The sequence below is a fragment of the Bradysia coprophila genome, chromosome II (genome assembly GCF_014529535.1).
Source record: "Bradysia coprophila strain Holo2 chromosome II, BU_Bcop_v1, whole genome shotgun sequence".
In the NCBI taxonomy this organism is placed as follows: Eukaryota; Metazoa; Arthropoda; class Insecta; order Diptera; family Sciaridae; genus Bradysia; species Bradysia coprophila.
Window position 1 is genome coordinate 6,058,633 of NC_050735.1, and position 17,648 is coordinate 6,076,280.

General features: G+C 38.8%; 5 protein-coding genes across 8 annotated transcripts in view; 2 read left to right on the plus strand and 3 right to left on the minus strand.

The window, feature by feature from the left end:
* LOC119069183 (odorant receptor 94b-like) overlaps window positions 1-17,648 on the minus strand; it is a 416,993-nt gene that overhangs the window by 362,628 nt on the left and 36,717 nt on the right. The window lies entirely within an intron of this gene.
* On the minus strand, window positions 4,075-6,963 carry LOC119069115 (dnaJ homolog subfamily C member 3). The gene is made up of 5 exons (XM_037173013.1): window positions 6,647-6,963; window positions 6,455-6,568; window positions 5,804-5,933; window positions 4,997-5,736; window positions 4,075-4,926 (listed from the first exon to the last, which is right to left on the minus strand). The coding sequence occupies exons 1-5, from the start codon at window positions 6,735-6,737 to the stop codon at window positions 4,514-4,516; spliced, it is 1,488 nt and encodes a 495-aa protein (XP_037028908.1). The 5' UTR covers window positions 6,738-6,963; the 3' UTR covers window positions 4,075-4,513.
* Window positions 8,167-10,056, plus strand: LOC119069193 (mannose-1-phosphate guanyltransferase beta). The gene is made up of 5 exons (XM_037173143.1): window positions 8,167-8,656; window positions 8,708-9,080; window positions 9,137-9,298; window positions 9,361-9,525; window positions 9,587-10,056. Exons 1-5 carry the CDS (start codon window positions 8,480-8,482, stop codon window positions 9,820-9,822), a joined length of 1,113 nt encoding a protein of 370 aa, XP_037029038.1. The 5' UTR covers window positions 8,167-8,479; the 3' UTR covers window positions 9,823-10,056.
* On the minus strand, window positions 9,886-10,653 carry LOC119069399 (39S ribosomal protein L51, mitochondrial). The gene is made up of 2 exons (XM_037173448.1): window positions 10,389-10,653; window positions 9,886-10,329 (listed from the first exon to the last, which is right to left on the minus strand). The coding sequence occupies exons 1-2, from the start codon at window positions 10,577-10,579 to the stop codon at window positions 10,044-10,046; spliced, it is 477 nt and encodes a 158-aa protein (XP_037029343.1). The 5' UTR covers window positions 10,580-10,653; the 3' UTR covers window positions 9,886-10,043.
* Window positions 12,068-16,661, plus strand: LOC119068826. 4 transcript variants are annotated; one of them, XM_037172630.1, is made up of 8 exons: window positions 12,068-12,246; window positions 12,310-13,630; window positions 13,745-13,957; window positions 14,032-14,190; window positions 14,258-14,471; window positions 14,541-15,447; window positions 15,574-15,604; window positions 15,641-16,661. In XM_037172630.1, the coding sequence occupies exons 1-8, from the start codon at window positions 12,214-12,216 to the stop codon at window positions 16,501-16,503; spliced, it is 3,741 nt and encodes a 1,246-aa protein (XP_037028525.1). In that variant the 5' UTR covers window positions 12,068-12,213; the 3' UTR covers window positions 16,504-16,661. The 4 variants fall into 4 exon arrangements, with proteins under 4 accessions (XP_037028525.1, XP_037028504.1, XP_037028514.1 ...); XM_037172609.1 differs by having other exon boundaries at window positions 14,541-15,604; XM_037172619.1 differs by having other exon boundaries at window positions 14,541-15,264; window positions 15,322-16,661.

Below are 17,648 nucleotides of genomic sequence, written 5' to 3' on the forward strand. Positions count from 1 at the left end.
GTTAAAAGAAATAAGGGTGGTTTTCGCCAAAAAGCGAGGGGGAAACAACAACGGAAAATTCTGTCCCACCATTCTCATTCGAATGCCATTTTTAACTACAAAATTATTTATTTTAAAGTGCTGTCTGTGTATCTCTTTTTGACTGCCTTTTTGAATTTTGTATTTCAACGTTTGTACGCATTAATTCGAATATAATTGCCGCTGCAATACATTTAATATGTCCATTTAATTCAAATTAAGAACACACATTCTGTAATCGAACAAGCGAATCAGTTGATTTAATAAAAATGACTTTTCAAATGGTATTTTTTCATTTAATTGCCTTTCGTACAACTGCTATAAAAGTTACTTCATTGATTACATTGATTCACTCTGTTTTTATACGATCTGAACACCAGAACTATGATCGTACGAATTCTTTTGATTTTAACTACGTGCGTTACTCTTTGGCATTGCAGTGATGTTTTGGTAGCTGCAACAGTGCATTACGACCGTGGTTCTGAATTTTTATTTTGACGAGTGGGAATACAGCTCACTCTCCTTTGGGTCTGGCTATAACGTTCCCACTCGTCAGGGCTATAACGTTTCCACTCGTCATAATAAACCATGGACGCATAACTGATAACGTTAGTCTTAAACCTAATGTGTTTCCCTCTCTACTCCGAATATAGAAGCACGTCTACTTCGATCACGTAAATTGCAAATCAAACGACGATTACTGCCCGAAACAGATTTGTAAGCTAACTTTTATCACAAGAAAAGTTAAAGCTCTCACGTGGATTTGCAATTTATCAAAACCGATCGATTTGATCAATTTACATGCGACGTTGTACTATCGCTACCGCAATGGCTTCCAGAAATTTTTAATCGACTTGAATATCGATGTCTGTTCGTATTATAATAGCACCCTTGGCAGTGCTGTCATGGACCTAATTCGACCGGAGGTGGAACAGCATTCATCGAATGTAATTCATCCCTGTCCGTTCACCGGCAATATGAGCGTAGTCAATTTGCCACTGACCGGCGCCTTATTCCAGTACATATTCCTACCGGCAGGAGAATATAAATTGGTAAATTTGGTAATTGTGATAAGTGGAATTGTTTAAAACAAAATCCGATTGGGGGTTTTCAGGTTCTTACAGGCAAATTCAATAAAGAGCAATTATTCGGTGGATCATTGACGACATTCTTTTCGGTGGCAGCGGGTAGAACATTGGAAGACGATAATATGGGATGAAGAATGGGTTGACTCACCCATAATAGTTATTTTTGCAACAAGTTTCGGAAAGTAGTTGTTTTCGTCACTAGATGTGAGTTCAAATAAATTACATAAATTTACACACTCTGCAAAGGTTTCTCCAAGTAAAAATATGCCCCATTTTTGGGCCTTTCTAGGAAGGTTTTAGAATTTTGTGATTTGTCAGGGTTGCCTTTGAATGCTAAGAAGTGGGAAGTCTTTTTTGTGAGTGCTAGTGAAGGTGAAGCGGCGCATATGTACTCTGACATTTCATCTTTGTTGCCAGGGATTAAGCGGGTTGATGAGTCTCCGTTGGAGATAATGGGCTCGTCTGTTTTTGAGTTAGGCTTAGAAAGGATGTTTTCAACTAAAGTTGAATCTATCAAGTTGATGTGTGATCGTTTAACTTTGATGGATGTTCATCCTGCTTTGTGTGTCTTTAGGAAGTCTCTCGGTAGTTGTAGGTTTAATTATTTGTTGCGTTCCTCTAAGGCGTTTTTGTTAGGTGATCGCTTAAGAGCTGTTGACGAGATTTTCCGTTCAACTCTCGAAGCCATTGCGAATGTGAAGATGTCTGATTTTTCTTGGGACCAGGCTTCTCTTCCTACAAGTTTTGGAGGGATAGGCGTTAGGAAAGTTGAGGATATTGCGATGCCAGCTTATCTGTCGTCCATTTATTCTACTTTAGAACTGTCGAATGAGATATTGAGGAATTTTAGTTTTCAGGTGGTCGATGCTAGTGTTTTGAAATTAATTGAGGAAATACTTCGAGATTTTGTTCCAGAAGGTGACGAAAAGAAAAAGAAGCAAAGGAATTGGGATCTGCCAATGATTAAGAGTAAATTCGATGAGATGTTTGACTCCTGCGAACCTGTTGCTCGTGCAAGACTACTTGCATCATCAGCCAAAGAATCTTCAAAGTGGTTGCAAGTAGTTCCATCGAGCCAATTGGGTTTGCTATTGGATAACAACTCTGCTAGAATTGCTGTTGGTCTTCGTTTAGGTTCTGATTTATGCGAGGAACATAAGTGTGTTTGTGGTGGAATGGTTCAAAAGGATGGCTTACACGGCTTATCATGCAAAATGAAAATTAAAAAAATTGCTGCGGATGATGAAGTCAACAAAGTTTTTTCTCATGCATTTTCTTCAGTAGGATTTCCAACAATGTTACAACCACCAGGTATGTCTAGAGATGATGGTAAAAGATCTGGTGGAATGACCCTGATTCCATGGAGTCATGGGAAATCTCTTATTTGGGATGTAACAGTAAGAGATAAATTGGCGCCTTCATACATTAATGAATTTTGCAAGAAACAGCGGTCGATTGCGGATAACGCGGAAAGATTTAAACACAATCATTATAAGCGTTTAAAAGAAAATTATTTGTTTACTCCTCTAGCTTTCGAGGCTTTAGGCTGTTTGGGACCTGAAACAAAGAAATTCATTGAGAAATTAGGAAAAATTATAAAGGCCACTTCAGGGGAACCGCGATCATTGGATTATTTATTGCAGAAAATTTCAATTGCGATACAAAGAGGCAACGCTGCGTGTATTCTGGGGACTTTGGGGCCGGATAGAGTAGATGATTTTTATATGTTGTAACCTTTGATTTTTGAAAAGATCGTTTTTTACGGGCTGCGTCATTATGAGCAGCCTTTTTTTCGCATATTTAAATAAAGACGTATATTTTTCACAGCGAAAGCAAAAAATATATTAATTTTTCTATCGAAACTGTACGTTTGCTGGATGCGCTATCGAAATACCTATAAAATGAGCTATCACAAAAAAAAACCTTGAAACAAATTCACCTAAAAGAGATGACTTTTTCACTTATGTACCTTGGTGAAACTTGGTGCTATACCAAAACGACGGTAAAACATTTTTTTAACTTTTTTTAATTTTTGTATGTTCTAGTAGACCCTCTAGATGCGGTAGAGGCTGAAAACTCTGCAAAAGCATCTGTAGATTTTTTTTGGTGCGGACACACAATCCAGCTACCTCGTTTAGCTCGATTTTTTTTTAAAGCAGCAAGCTTATATTGACTAAAAAAAAATTTGCTGACTATTATTGTTAGTGCGATGGTGAATCGCGGTAGGTCGGAATACGCAATCTCTACAAAAAAAAAATGGAAATCGACTCACACAGGGCGGCATGTGACTTACTTTTCTCACTAATTCTGGCTGTTCTTGAAAAGAAGCGAAAGTGACTTACTTTTTCTTGATTTTTTTACTTTACTCACTATTTCCTACTATTTTGGACAAACTATAGATAATCGGAACAATTTCTTATTCCAACTTAATATTTATTAAAAAAAAGACGTCAAAAAATTTGCAAAGATGTTATGTGAATGTTAAGATGTTAAGGTGTAACGTCAAGTGTCGCCGAAGTCCGATTTTCGACATTTTCTGAAAGGTAATAAAATCCCTGTGCAGTAATAGAAAGCACTGGAAGCAGAAATTCAAATTATTATAAAATAAAAATATGACCCATTTGCCAACTACGTTCCCCAAATAACGTGTTTTCGAGCGACTTCATCAAAATTTTATCAAATTTTTTTTGAAAAGTCAGTTAATCTGTCTCAGGTCAGAAAATTTTATTTCAGTTCTAATCAGGTGGACAGGGGTGCCAGGTGTTGAGGTATTTCAGTTCAGTTTTCACATTGAACCGTTCCCATTGACCCAGATACGCAACTATATCATCCTCTTTTAAAAAAGACCAAGTGGCTTAGAGTAACAAAATTTATTTAAATTTTATTTTGTTGTTTCTTATCTTCTTAAAGTTTTGCTTAAACATTAAAAATATCTTTTTCTCCAATGGGATTTAGGTTTTTTTTTTTATTTATTTGTACAACACTTCAATTTTATTTACATGTGATCCTGGCGTGTCAGTCATTTATTCCGTAAAACTTTCACACATATGCATAAACAACATCGATTGATCACCACAACTGAATTTCATAAATTATAAATTAATTAGTTCTAAGCATCGGAAACCACCACTCATAATTGTTTTGTTATTTATGGATGGATTCAGGCTTTTTCACATCCCTAATCGACTAATAAATTCACTTGATTGATTGCTAAATTGAAGTGTACTTCATACACTGAACGAGTACACTGACTGTGCTTTCAAACGAATTTTTTTTTTCTTTTGTTCCGCTGGAAATATGCAAAAGCAAATTGCTCTCAAAAAGTCTACTGTTCGATTCACTGAAGTCTTCATTTTATCGTATTATTAAAGCTGTGGCACTCGATCGAAACAATCCTTTGGATCCGTTTAGTTGAAATGGAACTTAAATTGGAACGGTGAACCGTGCTGCTGGAAATGCTGGAATGGATTGCCTCGTTGGAAACCTTGATTCGCTTCCGGATCCAACGGATCGTCGCCCATATCGAATCGTTTCCGTTTTTCCGGATCGGTGAGCACCTCTTTGGCGGCGGCAACATCAATGAATTTCTTTTCGGCCACCTTTTTCTCGTCGCCTTGATATGCGTCCGGATGCCATTTCTGTGCAGCCTTTCGATATGCTTTCACAATTTCTTGTTTCGTTGCCGTTTTCTTGACGCCGAGAATTTTGTAGTAATCTCGTCGTTCGGCCTGTTTCTGCAGTTTACGAGCACGTTCGATACCTTCTTTAGCTCGCTGCAAGCCTTGATCGATTTCTAATGCAGCTTGGAAGTCTTGAACAGCTGCAAAGGAACGACAAACATGAATTAAAAACCCGATCTTCACACTCAATCGCAAGCACTCATTACTTACCGTCATCAAACATTTCAGTCTCTAAGTAAGCTTCTGCTCTATCACATAATACGTACGCATCCTTGTTCAAATCGATTGCTTCGCCACATTTTCTTATCGCTAACGTGTATTGTTCGTCCTTGAGGTAACATGTACACAACAATTGGTTTGCATTGAAGATAATCATCGGGATCTCCTCTTCAATTTTCAGTGCCTTTTCGGCCGATTGTATGCAATCACTGAACGCATTTTCATCTATAAATGTCTGTGAATCCAGCAAAGCTTTGTGGACCTTTTTGATTTTCTTATAAAATGGAAAACAGTCGCCATGCTCTGGATCCAATTTCAGGCACTCACGAATTTCCTTCAACGCATCCGATGCGTGACCGAGCTGGTACAGTAAGGTAGACAGTCGATAATAACCGGCCGTACTGTCTTGTGACAATCGATTCACTGATCTCAAATCGGAAACGGCTGACAATATGTCCTTCTCTTCGATATAGCAATCGGCCCGAGACTCTCGTAAGCTTATCGACCATGGCGACACTTCCAGCAATTGTGTGAGCAACACGACGGCAGTGCGATAATCGCCTTGTTGTATTATCTGTTCGGTTTGGTAAACCTGTTCCCTGGCTGGCCCTAATCGACTTAGAAGATATTGTACATCCTCATTACTCGGATCATATAGAAGCACATTTCGAAAATCGATTTCGGCTTCGTCATAGTCACCCAGCTTCAAGTAAACGGTTCCTCGTTGAATTCTTTAAAAACAGAAAAATTTTCGGTAAAATATTGATCGCAGGCCTCAATGTAACATTGAATCCATACCTGGCGGCTGAAAAATCCGGTTTCAATTCCAAAACTCGACTAAAGTCTGTAATGGCCATGCGAGCTTTTCCTAGCGCCAAATAGACGGTGCCTCGTTTGAAACATGTGAGATAATTGCTTGGATCTCCCTCTGTAAATATTGGGGGAAAAAAAATTGTTTTCAATTCTGGTGTTATCGTTCGACAATTCCATCTTATCACTGAGCCTCGAACAAATGAAATTTGCTTATCGCACATCTGTTTTCGATCGGCTACGTGTCCCTATTCTATTTGCTATTGACTATACAAAGAGTACAATTTGTGAAATGAAACTTACGTGGTCAAAGTGCCAGATTATTTAAAAATTTAAATCTAATTTCACGGTTTTTGTTAGCAAATACGAGATGATTATTTACAAAACAAAAAGAAAAATTCCACTTGGAGAAGAGTGGTCCCAGGAAACATCGAATGAAGCACCGAATTTATTTTCGCAACACAAAAAGAAATCTAATTTTGGCACACGCACCACAACACGGTCGAACAATTAATAAATTTTACGGAAAAAAGTGTGTGTGGGTGACCTGGTGACGAACTTAGCAAATGTTTTTTTTGAGTATTTCATTCAGAAAATTAATTCCTGGCTAATCGAACAAAAACCAAATACTATACGTACCAACAGCTGCATGATAATGTGTAAGGGCATCGGCAAGCTGACCTCTAGCCAGTAAGTCCCTTCCCAGCTCTAAGTGTCTGTCGATTTCCGCTTTTGACGATGCACTTTGCGCACCTGTTTGTCAACAAGATGTAGAATCGTGTTTGTTTATCAATGAGCTTCATTATGGTCGTGGGACCTCAAATAGCTTACCATCCAAAAATAACTCTAACAACAACAAAACCAGGCAGGTTGTCAACTTTTTATCAGTCCATTGAAGCATATCGATTGTGTTTAGGACCATTTTTTAATGCAATTTTGTTCCAATATTTTCGCTGACTTAATTTTAATGTGAACGATGGAAGTATTAATCGTTACTGCCGTATCGTATACTGATTCAGTGATATCTGATGTTACACATAGTTAATTTTATAACTTAGAATAATTTTGACCACATATAAAACCGACAATAACTAATGAAGTAATGACAAGAAAACACACGTCTGCGGAATTTAGAAGAAGACAACTTGATGTGGTCTCATTTGATTGGTTTATAGCTTGTACAAACTTCAAAGTGTAGCAGAATGACTGGAACATTGTTGTTGTAATTTGACATTTGACTAGTACAAAATATTTTTCAGACAGAGAATCAAAAAAGTTGTTCAGATCTAGGTTGTGAAAGGGCAGACAAGGATACTCACGAACCCTGCTTGCACCGAAATCGAACGGCAGTTATATTGTTGATTTACGAAGAAATGTGAAAGTGATAGAAGCACAAACTTTTCTTTTCATGTCTCTTTTTCGTGCTACAATTTAATTCGCGAAATTGTCTAAAATCTACCGTTCATAACAGACACATAAATAACTATTTCCTAACGCATGCTAAAGGGATTTTTTTTAGCGAATGAGAGGTTTCCAGCACGAGCCGGAGGCGAGTTCTGGAATCGAATTAAGTAAGTTAGGAACAACGTTTTGTTTATAGTGGGCCCGGAAATGAGTCTAGATAAACAAAATTACATCTGTCATTCGAGCCTTTACTTCTTCATTACTTATCTGCTTTTTAGTACGTTTTAGAACAGCCACACCGGTGAGTCTTTATGTGGTCGGTAAAAATAATAAACAAAATTACATATGATTGTGTTTCGGTTCGTAAAAGTATAATAAACTTTTGTTGGTGCATGCATGACGCATGCTGAAAGGCTTTGTTAGCGAATGGAAGGTTTCCAGCACGAGGCGAGTTCCGGCATAAGGTAGGAACAAAGTTTTTCCTAAAGGACATTAGAAATATCATATCATGGCCTACTATTGGTAAATGTATTTACCGAACTTACCGAACTAACTGATAATTCGTCAGAATTTCCTGAAGTTTATCGAATACTTACTTGCTGAATTTATCAAAACAAATTCGGTAGATAAATCTACCAATAATAGGCCTTGTTGAGTTCATAATCCCCTGATAAATTCGTGACTTCTTCAAAGTCAATGAAAATCGTGTATAAAAAAATCCTTTAAGTTGAGGCTCACAATGGGTTCATTTTTGTTATCCCTCCCCAAAACACCTGGGAATAATCAACTTCTTGACGAAGTAGTTCATTGTTTCATTGAAAGTTTGGGACCAATAACATTAAAAATTCATGACTCTCTGAAACTCGCACCACTCGCTCCTATTCATGTGTTGACGGGGATTTAGAAAACGCCCTCCCTTTTTGTACTAGATGAGCATTATCAAATTCAGTTTTGTGACACTCGAACAACTTTTTTTTCTCTTTATTTATTATACTTGCATCCGATGTTACAATATTGTTAATTCAACAATAATTAGAATGTGACGTGGGTTCTTATCGGCAATATACTTAATTTTAAATCCAGTTTTTGTCTTACAATAATTTTAACTCAATGTTTACGTGTCAAACGCCAATAGAAAATTAGGAATCGTCATCAATCTAATACCAATTATCTGCCATCTAACAGTCATAAGGCCGGGCTGAACAAGAGATAAGATTCACTGGAAAATTTAGTGCATTTCACAATATAAATAAAAGTAAAATGAGTGACGAAAAATTGTTGTCATCGAACGGAGCTCGAGCTCTTATCTTAGTCGGTGGCTACGGAACTCGTTTACGTCCATTGACTCTAAGTCGCCCGAAACCATTAGTGGAATTTGCTAATAAACCAATATTGATGCATCAGATTGAAGCGTTAGTCGAAGTGGGAGTGAAACAGGTTCGTATTCAGTTCATAGCCGAGAATCAACCGGTAACCATCCAATTCCAGGTGATATTAGCTGTGTCCTATCGAGCCGAACAAATGGAAACCGAATTGAAAAGGGAAACGAAAAAGCTTGGAGTTGAATTGATCTTTTCGCATGAATCGGAACCGTTGGGAACAGCTGGCCCGTTAGCACTTGCTAAGGAAATATTGTCACAAAGCTCGGAACCATTTTTCGTCTTGAATTCGGACATAATTTGTGATTTTCCGTTCAAAGAATTAGAAACATTCCATAGAAATCACGGCAAAGAAGGTACTATTGTGGTGACTAAAGTCGAAGAACCTTCCAAATATGGTGTTGTGCTGTATAGTCAAAATGGTTGCATTGAAAGTTTCATTGAGAAACCGCAAGAATTCATAAGCAATAAAATCAATGCAGGTAACCTTGCTCCTCTATTGATTACTGTAGATTGTCAAATTCGTAATGTTTCACAGGAATTTACATTTTCAACACGTCGGTCCTATCTCGTATCGAACTAAAACCTACCTCAATTGAGAAGGAAGTATTTCCGTTTATGGCCACCGATAAAGAACTGTATGCTTTCGAACTGCCCGGTTTCTGGATGGACGTCGGTCAGCCAAAGGATTTTCTTACCGGTAAATGGTCTCGGATAGGGTTAATTACCACCTCCGATACTAAATTCCTAAATTCATTCAAGGAATGTGTTTGTACATGACATCGTTACGTCAAAAAAATTCCACCGCATTGAGTTCACGAACCGGCATCGTAGGTAATGTCCTAGTCGATCCTACAGCCAAAATTGGAAATGATTGCCGTATCGGTCCGAATGTAACAATTGGCCCGAATGTCGTGATCGAAGACGGTTAGTTACGTGATAAGGTCACGCACGACTCCATTGTGTTAAAATGTTTACCGCTTTGTAGGAGTCTGTATCAAACGGTCAACTCTGCTGGAGGGTTCAATAATCAGAAGTCATGCATGGTTGGATAGCTGTATAATCGGTTGGCGGTCAACAGTTGGTCAATGGGTGCGTATGGAAGGGACTACAGTGTTGGGCGAAGATGTAATCGTTAAGGATGAGCTGTACATTAACGGTGGACAAGTACTGCCGCACAAAAGCATAGCATCGAGTGTTCCGGATCCGCAGATCATTATGTGAATAGTGTCAAATGGGTTCCACTCCGTAGATATACATACACACAGCACAGAACATAAAAAATTAAATTTTTATATATTTTGTAATTCTCTTCAAATTTCGTTTTCTAACTAAGCGGTACGACTTTTCCCCGGCTTATCCGAGGATACGAACAATTATGTCGTAATGAAATCACAAAAATTCATGTTGTTTACAGAACAATTGAAATTTTTTTTTAATTAAACTTATCGCGCCATACCCGTCTTTGTTTTTCGATTCAAGAATCTGTACAGATAGCTGATGTTCTTGTTCAGTTCACGCCACTTCGTCGGTTGCTGGAGCGGAAATGCAGTCTTTTGAAGCATTAACCGTTTACGCAACTTCACCTGGTATTCATTGCCGCCCACTCCTCGTAACCATGACGGAACCGAATACAGGACCCGAGTGGGATGCATACGGTCATTGCCCAATATGTCGATGTAATCATTTTGTCCGAACACGGCTCGTTTCGCGGAATACGGATTCTTTGGTCTGTGATTCATGAAATTAGTTGAAATATTTTTGTAAATGGAAATTTGTCCTAAAGCTACCTGTAAGTGGGTATCGGAAGTGGTCTGGCATCGGTTCGGTGAGGTAATAACCCTTTCGGTGAGATGGGATCAATATATCCGTATCGCCTCTTAATCGGTCCTTTAGCAATTTTGTCTGCATAGTACCGAAAGCGAACCGTAGTCAGTTGAGGACTCCAAACTGATTTAATGGCATTTTGTAACCAAGACATTTTTTTTGGGTTGGTTTTTTATTGAATTGATTGAATTTGTCTTTCGCTCTCTGCAAATATCTAACCATACGGTGCCGCACTCACAACAAAACGTCAAAGTATAGTCCGCCGCACCATTCACATAAGTCACACAAGTTTTCGAAATTAGAGCCAAACCACATCGAAACTTTCTGTCGTGAAGTGACAGTTTTGACATTGACATTTTTGACGTTGTCATTTGTGACATCTGAAAAATGTTGTCATAACCTCAACTCAAAACGTGAACTGTACACAAAACTTGTCTTATACAATTAATTTTGAATAATATTACAGTGGTATAGTAGCAGTATTGTAATACCTACGATAATACTGTAATATTATTCAAAACTAATCGTTTAAAGACAAGTTTTGTGTACAGTTCACGTTTTCAGTTGAGGTTATGACGGAATTTTTCAGATGTCAAAAATGACAACGTCTAAAATGTCAATGTCAAAACTGTCATTTCGAAACAGAAACTTTCGATGTGGTTTGGCTCTTACAGTTTACGATGGATGGGAGCAGCTGAAGCCTTCGATCAAATAATTCGGCTAAGATTTTCAAGGTTCTGAAAGACTTTTGAGGTAGACGATCTTTTTAGCGTTGCGCTTTAGCAACCGACCCTCAGAGAACATTATGAGCAAGTGAAAAGGGGTGTAGTGTGCTTGTGAACATGTAATTTGAAATGAAAAATTGGTGCCAGGGTGAGTAACGAACCCACAATCTTTACCTTGAAGATTTTGCATTTCTTCTAATTTGACCACACTTGTCAGATCTTTTATTTGGTATTGTCCTTTATTTTGACAACAAATTTGGATCTCTACGATTTGTGATCCTTCCGCCAAACCAAAGTCATAGAACCAATGAATAACGTAATACAGAAATGAGATGTGTCATATTAGCGAATTATAAGCCAAAACTTTAGGCTTGATTACTACTTTTTGCAGAATTTTGAACCGAAACATACACCTAACTTTGACCGAAGAATATGCTCTTGCGTCAGAAATCTTACATAGTTCGTTATACCTCACACGATCCAAGAAATTGTTTACATTCCCAAGAATCGGTAGGTATAATTATGTGACACCAGATCGTCTTCACCGGTCAAAGTTTTGAACGTTGACGTTACAACATTTTTTGATCAATTAAATCCAAATACATTCTCATATCATGCAGCTTTATAAGAAAGAAACAGAAATGTTTAAATTTCATTTTACTTATAATTCACTAACCTGCGACATGTCCCTTCTAAACATTTATATATTCACCTTCCAAATATTACACTTGCCTCGGTCTATTTTTCCAAGCCTGTAGACTTTCCTCCCCAAAGTTTACAGCCTTGTATTTTTCAATTTTCTGCGCTATTTTTCACATTCTTCGAAAGAAAACGGCTCACACAATTAGCGCTGAAAAAGAGAGACCGAAATGTCACTGATATGGCTGATATGAGAGAGCGTATTGTGTAATGTCATATTCTCATTTTAGTCTAACCAGAGCAACCAGAGTCACAAGAGTATTATTTGTTATCAGTGTTCGGCTTTGTGTTTACCTATTTCTTTAGTCTCCCCTAACAAAGCAGTTCATTTCTGGATAACAGTATCGGTATAATCGAAATAAAAATGGAGGCAGCAATTTCTGAGGAGCTGCAAAAGGTTAAAGATAAAGCAAATTCTGTTAATATTTCGATCAAAAATAATAAATTTTTGTGTTAACAGATAAACACTATGAAGCTGATCATCAATTTCTTCACAAGGGGATTGAAGAATTACATTGAAGAAACGAGCGTTGCTGACGATGAAATGCTCATTCTTCTCTACCAGCTTACCGATTGTATTGAAGATTTTGTTTCGGATGCAAAAGTCATCATAATCAATCACAAGGTCGACTCGGTCACCGAAAATTTGTCTTGTGAAAATGTATTCGAATGTCTTGCCTGCCATGTACAATTAGGGAAAACATACTCTAGCGTTGTGAACCATATCCACACTGTGAAACACACTACAAAGGTAGATCAAAACACGCTTCAGCCGAGCGCGCCAACGAGTCCTGTAACAAAGCAAAATTTCCCGCCGAAACGTTACTTTGGATTGAGCCCAAGCCTGTATGACGACGGTAGTCAATCATTACAGCCACTTACATTCCAAGAATTGAAAAGTAGAATTTCGCAAGATGTCCAGCTGGATAATGATTTGACAATGAGGCTAAATTTAACTAATCCGAATGGTGAACCTTTTCTACCGCCGCTTCCATATAATCCATTTCCGCTTCTACCGATTGGTTTAAGTAATTATCTCCAACAAAACCAACCACTCGTACCGCCGCCACTTTTTCCGGTACGACAACCGATTGATAGCCGAGCCCCAGGACAACCAATTGTTGGTCGAGCCCCTGGACAACCAATTGTTGGTCGAGCCCATAGACTATCGGCGAATCCAAGTCAGGGAGCTCTAAATACTGGCAACACTAACAACCCATCGTTCGGCCCACCGATGAATCTGAATCCAGGTCAGGGCAATAGAGCTTTAGACTTCGGTAGAAATAACAACACACCACATGGACCAGCGTTTAATCCACGTAATGGACTTTTTGACTTTGGCAGCAACGCGCGTCTCGACGGATCGACAACCGTCTACAAGCAAGTTGTTCCACCCAATGGAGCTGCTATTGCAAAAATGAATGCCACTTCAACGAGCAATTTCCCCCGAAACATGAAACATACTAACGAAAAGTCCGTTCCACCTGCTGTTGAGAAAAAACGAAAAAAACGCAAGAAGACAAAAATCCTCGACGAGAACACGAAATCTTTGAATGCTGCGGCAAAAGCGTTTCTTCAACAAGATTTCGAGCGTGAAGTAATGCAATATATCGACGATGCTAAGATACTGACTGATGAACGGTTATACGGCGACATAGCAGGCAATTTACTAGCTTGTTGCACGGAGATGAATCTTACCGCTGAGGTACGATGCTTTGGGTCCAGAATCAATGGCGTAGGGACATATGAGTCAGATGTGGATTTAAACATTTCAGTATATGGTGAGTATAGGCTAGACGGCACCGCATAGTTCAAAAATTTGATTCTTCCGAGACTGTCTTACAATTCCGTAGCATAACCACACCTTATAACGAGCTCATAAAAACTTGTTTCAGATTGCATTCTCTCCGCCAACACTTTCTTGAAACGACTAGAGAAAGTTCTGAGTTCAAAAGCGTCCTGGACCAACGTGTTGTTCATTCGATCACGCGTGTCGGTAGTACGAGCCCGCTTTGACAACGAACTCGATTGTGATATTACATTTAACAATGATCTTGCCATGGCTAACACAAAACTGATAAAATATTTTTATCACATTCAGCCAGAATGTAAGTGGATCTTCATGCACCAAACCCTTCTGTTTTTTTCTTCGAGTCATAAAACTTTCTTTCATGATTCTCAGGTCATAAATTGGCTGTCTTCCTCAGACTATTGGCTATGAAATCGAAATTGTATCCATACATCAACATGTACACCCTAAATCTCCTCGTTTTCTTCTACTTCCAAGACGTTGGCTATTTGCCAAATGTTGTGGATTTGATTGAAAAATCATCATCGAGATGTAAGTGACTGATTGAAGTTGTGATTGATGATTCTAAAATATAGTTTTATCCTTCACACCCGCATAGATTGGCCCACGGACTTTACCGAAAAATCTTTGGAAGAACTGTCAATCAGAGTAAACAACGAAAAGTTCATCGACATATGCATTGGTTTCATGGACTTCTATGCCAATCATGTAGATTTTGGAAGCAACGTACTATCAATTTTCACCGGCCGATCCATACCCAGCTCTTTATTCGGAACGACTGATTACCAAAAAATAAGCCACTGTTACGATGGGTATGATAAGCAATCAACCGGGAAACGATTCACAATTTTACGTCTTATCAAAATATTCGTCAATTACAGATTGCTGCAATATATGAAAGATGATCCGTCAGCTGCAGTGGTCATAGCACAAAATTTTAGAATGCCAATCAGTGTGCAAGATCCATTCGCACATGATCACAATGTCAGTCGATGTCTGGGAAAGTCAATTCTTCAACAGTTCAAAGATTGCTGTAAACAGACGCGCGAAATTTTGCTCAAGCATCCTGTCTCAGCGGCCGAGAAAAGTTTAGGTTCAGAGAAAGTGGTAGTTTTGAAGAGACGTACAACCGTGCCGAGGAGCTCACCTTTAAAGAGTAACTCAGCTATGGAGAGCAGTTCAGCTTTGGAAAGCAGCTCGACTTTGAAGAGCAGCTCTGCTTTGGAGAGCAACTCAGCTTCAAAGAAAATCTCAATTTTGAAGAAGAATTCAGTTTCGAATAACATCTCAGTTTTGGAGAATGACTCAGCAGTGGAAAACAATTCAACTGTGGAAAACAAGAACAACCCAGTTGTGAAGAAAAAGTCAGCTGTGAAGAACAAGTCAGCTGTGAAGAACAAGTCAGCTGTGAAGAACAACTCAGCTGTGAAGAACAACTCATCTACGGAGAGAAACCCAGCTTTGGAGAGCACCTCAGCTTTGGAGAGCACCTCAGCTTTGGAGAGCACCTCAGCTTTGGAGAGCAACACAGCTTTGAAGAGCCGCTCAGCTTCAAAGAAAATCTCCATTGCGGAGGTCCTTGCAGCTTTAGAGAAGAATTCAGTTTCGGATAACATCTCACTTTTGGAGAACAACTCAGCTGCGGAGAATGACTCAACTGTGAAGAACAACTCAGCTCTGGAAAACAACTCAGCTCTGGAGAACAACTCGGCTGTGAAGAACAAGTCAGCTGTGAAGAATAACTCAGCTGTGAAGAACAAGTCAGCTTTGAATAACAACTCATCTGCGGAGAGCAACTCAGCTTCAAAGAAAATCTCAGTTTCTGAGGTCATCGCAGCTTTAGAGAAAAATTCAGTTTCGGATAACATCTCAGTTGTGGAGAACATCATAGATTTAGGGAACAGCTCAACTGTAGAGAACAACTCAGCTGCAGAGAACAACTCAGGTGTGGAGAGGAGATCAGCTTTAGAGAGTAACTCAGCTTTGGAGAGTAACTCAGCTTTGGAGAGCAGCTCAGCTTTGAAGAGTAGCTCAGCTTTGAAGAGCAGTTCAGTTTTGAAGAGCCGCTCAGCTTCAAAGAAAATCTCATTTTCGGAGGTCCTCGCAGCTTTAGAGAAGAATTCAGTTTCGGATAACATGTCAGTTGTGGAGAACATCATAGATTTAGGGAACAACTCAACTTTGGAGAACAACTCAGCTGCAGAGAACAACTCAAATGTGGAGACGAGCTCAGCTTTAGAGAGCAACTCAGCTTTGGAAAGCAGCTCAGCTTTGAAGAGCAACTCAGCTTTGGAAAGCAGCTCAGCTTTGAAGAGCAGCTCAGCTTTGAAGAGCAGCTCAACATCAAAGAAAATCTCAGTTTCGGAGGTCCTCGCAGCTTTAGAGAAGAATTCAGTTTCGGATAACATGTCAGTTGTGGAGAACATCATAGATTTAGGGAACGATTCAACTTTGGAGAACAACTCAGCTGCAGAGAACAACTCAGGTGTGGAGAGGAGATCAGCTTTAGAGAGCAACTCAGCTTTGGAAAGCAGCTCAGCTTTGAAGAGTAGCACAGCTTTGAAGAGCAGTTCAGTTTTGAAGAGCCGCTCAGCTTCAAAGAAAATATCAATTTCGGAGGTCCTCGCAGCTTTAGAGAAGAATTCAGTTTCGGATAACATCACCGTTGTGGAGAACATCATAGATTTAGGGAACAACTCATCTGCGGAAAACAACTCAGCTGCAGAGAACAACTCACTTACGGGGAACAATTCAGCTTCTGATAACTGCTTAATTTCGGATAACACCTCAGATGTTGAGAAAAACAGCTCAGCTAACAGAACTTTTAAAACAGCGCAACTATAGAAAACAACTCAGCTGTGTGGAACAGCTCAACTTTAGTCATGAACACAATTTCGGAGAGAAGCTCAGCTTTAAAATAGTCTAAAAGACGAGGACAATGATAAGATTTACCTTGTCGACGGATAAACTCAGGTACATTGACTGGTTTTTTTTATTTAATTTAAAAATAATAAAAATAATTGTAAGAAAAAGTTGCCAAACTATTATTGACGGTGGTAACGACAGGTCTACGTTTCTGATTTGTCTGAAGATGAGTGGAATCATCCAAAACAATAATTGTCAACTGCTGCGTGCATGATACTTTATAACGTCGAGATAAACTCTTTAGTACCACACTTGGCACAGTAGCCGCGACTTATTAACGCTAGCATAGAGGCAAACAGAAAAATTCGCCTTTTGTCTTAACTCGCATCTGCTTCCACTTCTTAAAAATGTGTATGGTCATCTCCAAATGAAAAATAGTGCTGGGCAAATCAAATAAGAAAATGGATCCCACATCGACAACTTGTTTCCATTGTGTTTATGTTTTCATTTCTATTGGCAATGATAGTCATCACATCTATCGCTTCCTTTATTTAAAGTCTTTTCAAAATGTTTTACTTGACTTAACTACTTCGGAACCCAACCAATTGTTTACTTTTGTGGATAAGGCATGACTAGCCTAACAGAAAGCATATTCTACATGTTTGGATCTATTTAGAGCATTCGTGCTAAAAACAGGATTTAGTTTAAGTGAAGCTGAGCCTGATCGGAACCCTAAACCTGAATTTAAGACAAGGTTTAACCAACGCAATCCAAGAACAGGCAATGGAACAGATTTTATTAATTGTCATTTTTCCTTCTTACATTGTAACTCAGTCCGTAACTCAGTGAGCTATACAAAACTGAATTTATATAAGAATTTGGACATCTTGGTACGGTACGCCCCTTCTTAAAATTCTGTTATTTTGCTTGTTCATGAAGTGCATTGATTCAACTATGAAGAGCCTGATTTATAGTTTGGTTAAATCCAAGTCAGGCTCAGACTACACAGAAAAATTGCTCTGAAAATTTCAGTGTAATCTGGACCAGACATATATTTAACAAAACTGAAGTAATAGATTTCGGGTCCAGGTTCATTCAGGTTTAACTTCACCCCGACCGATTTC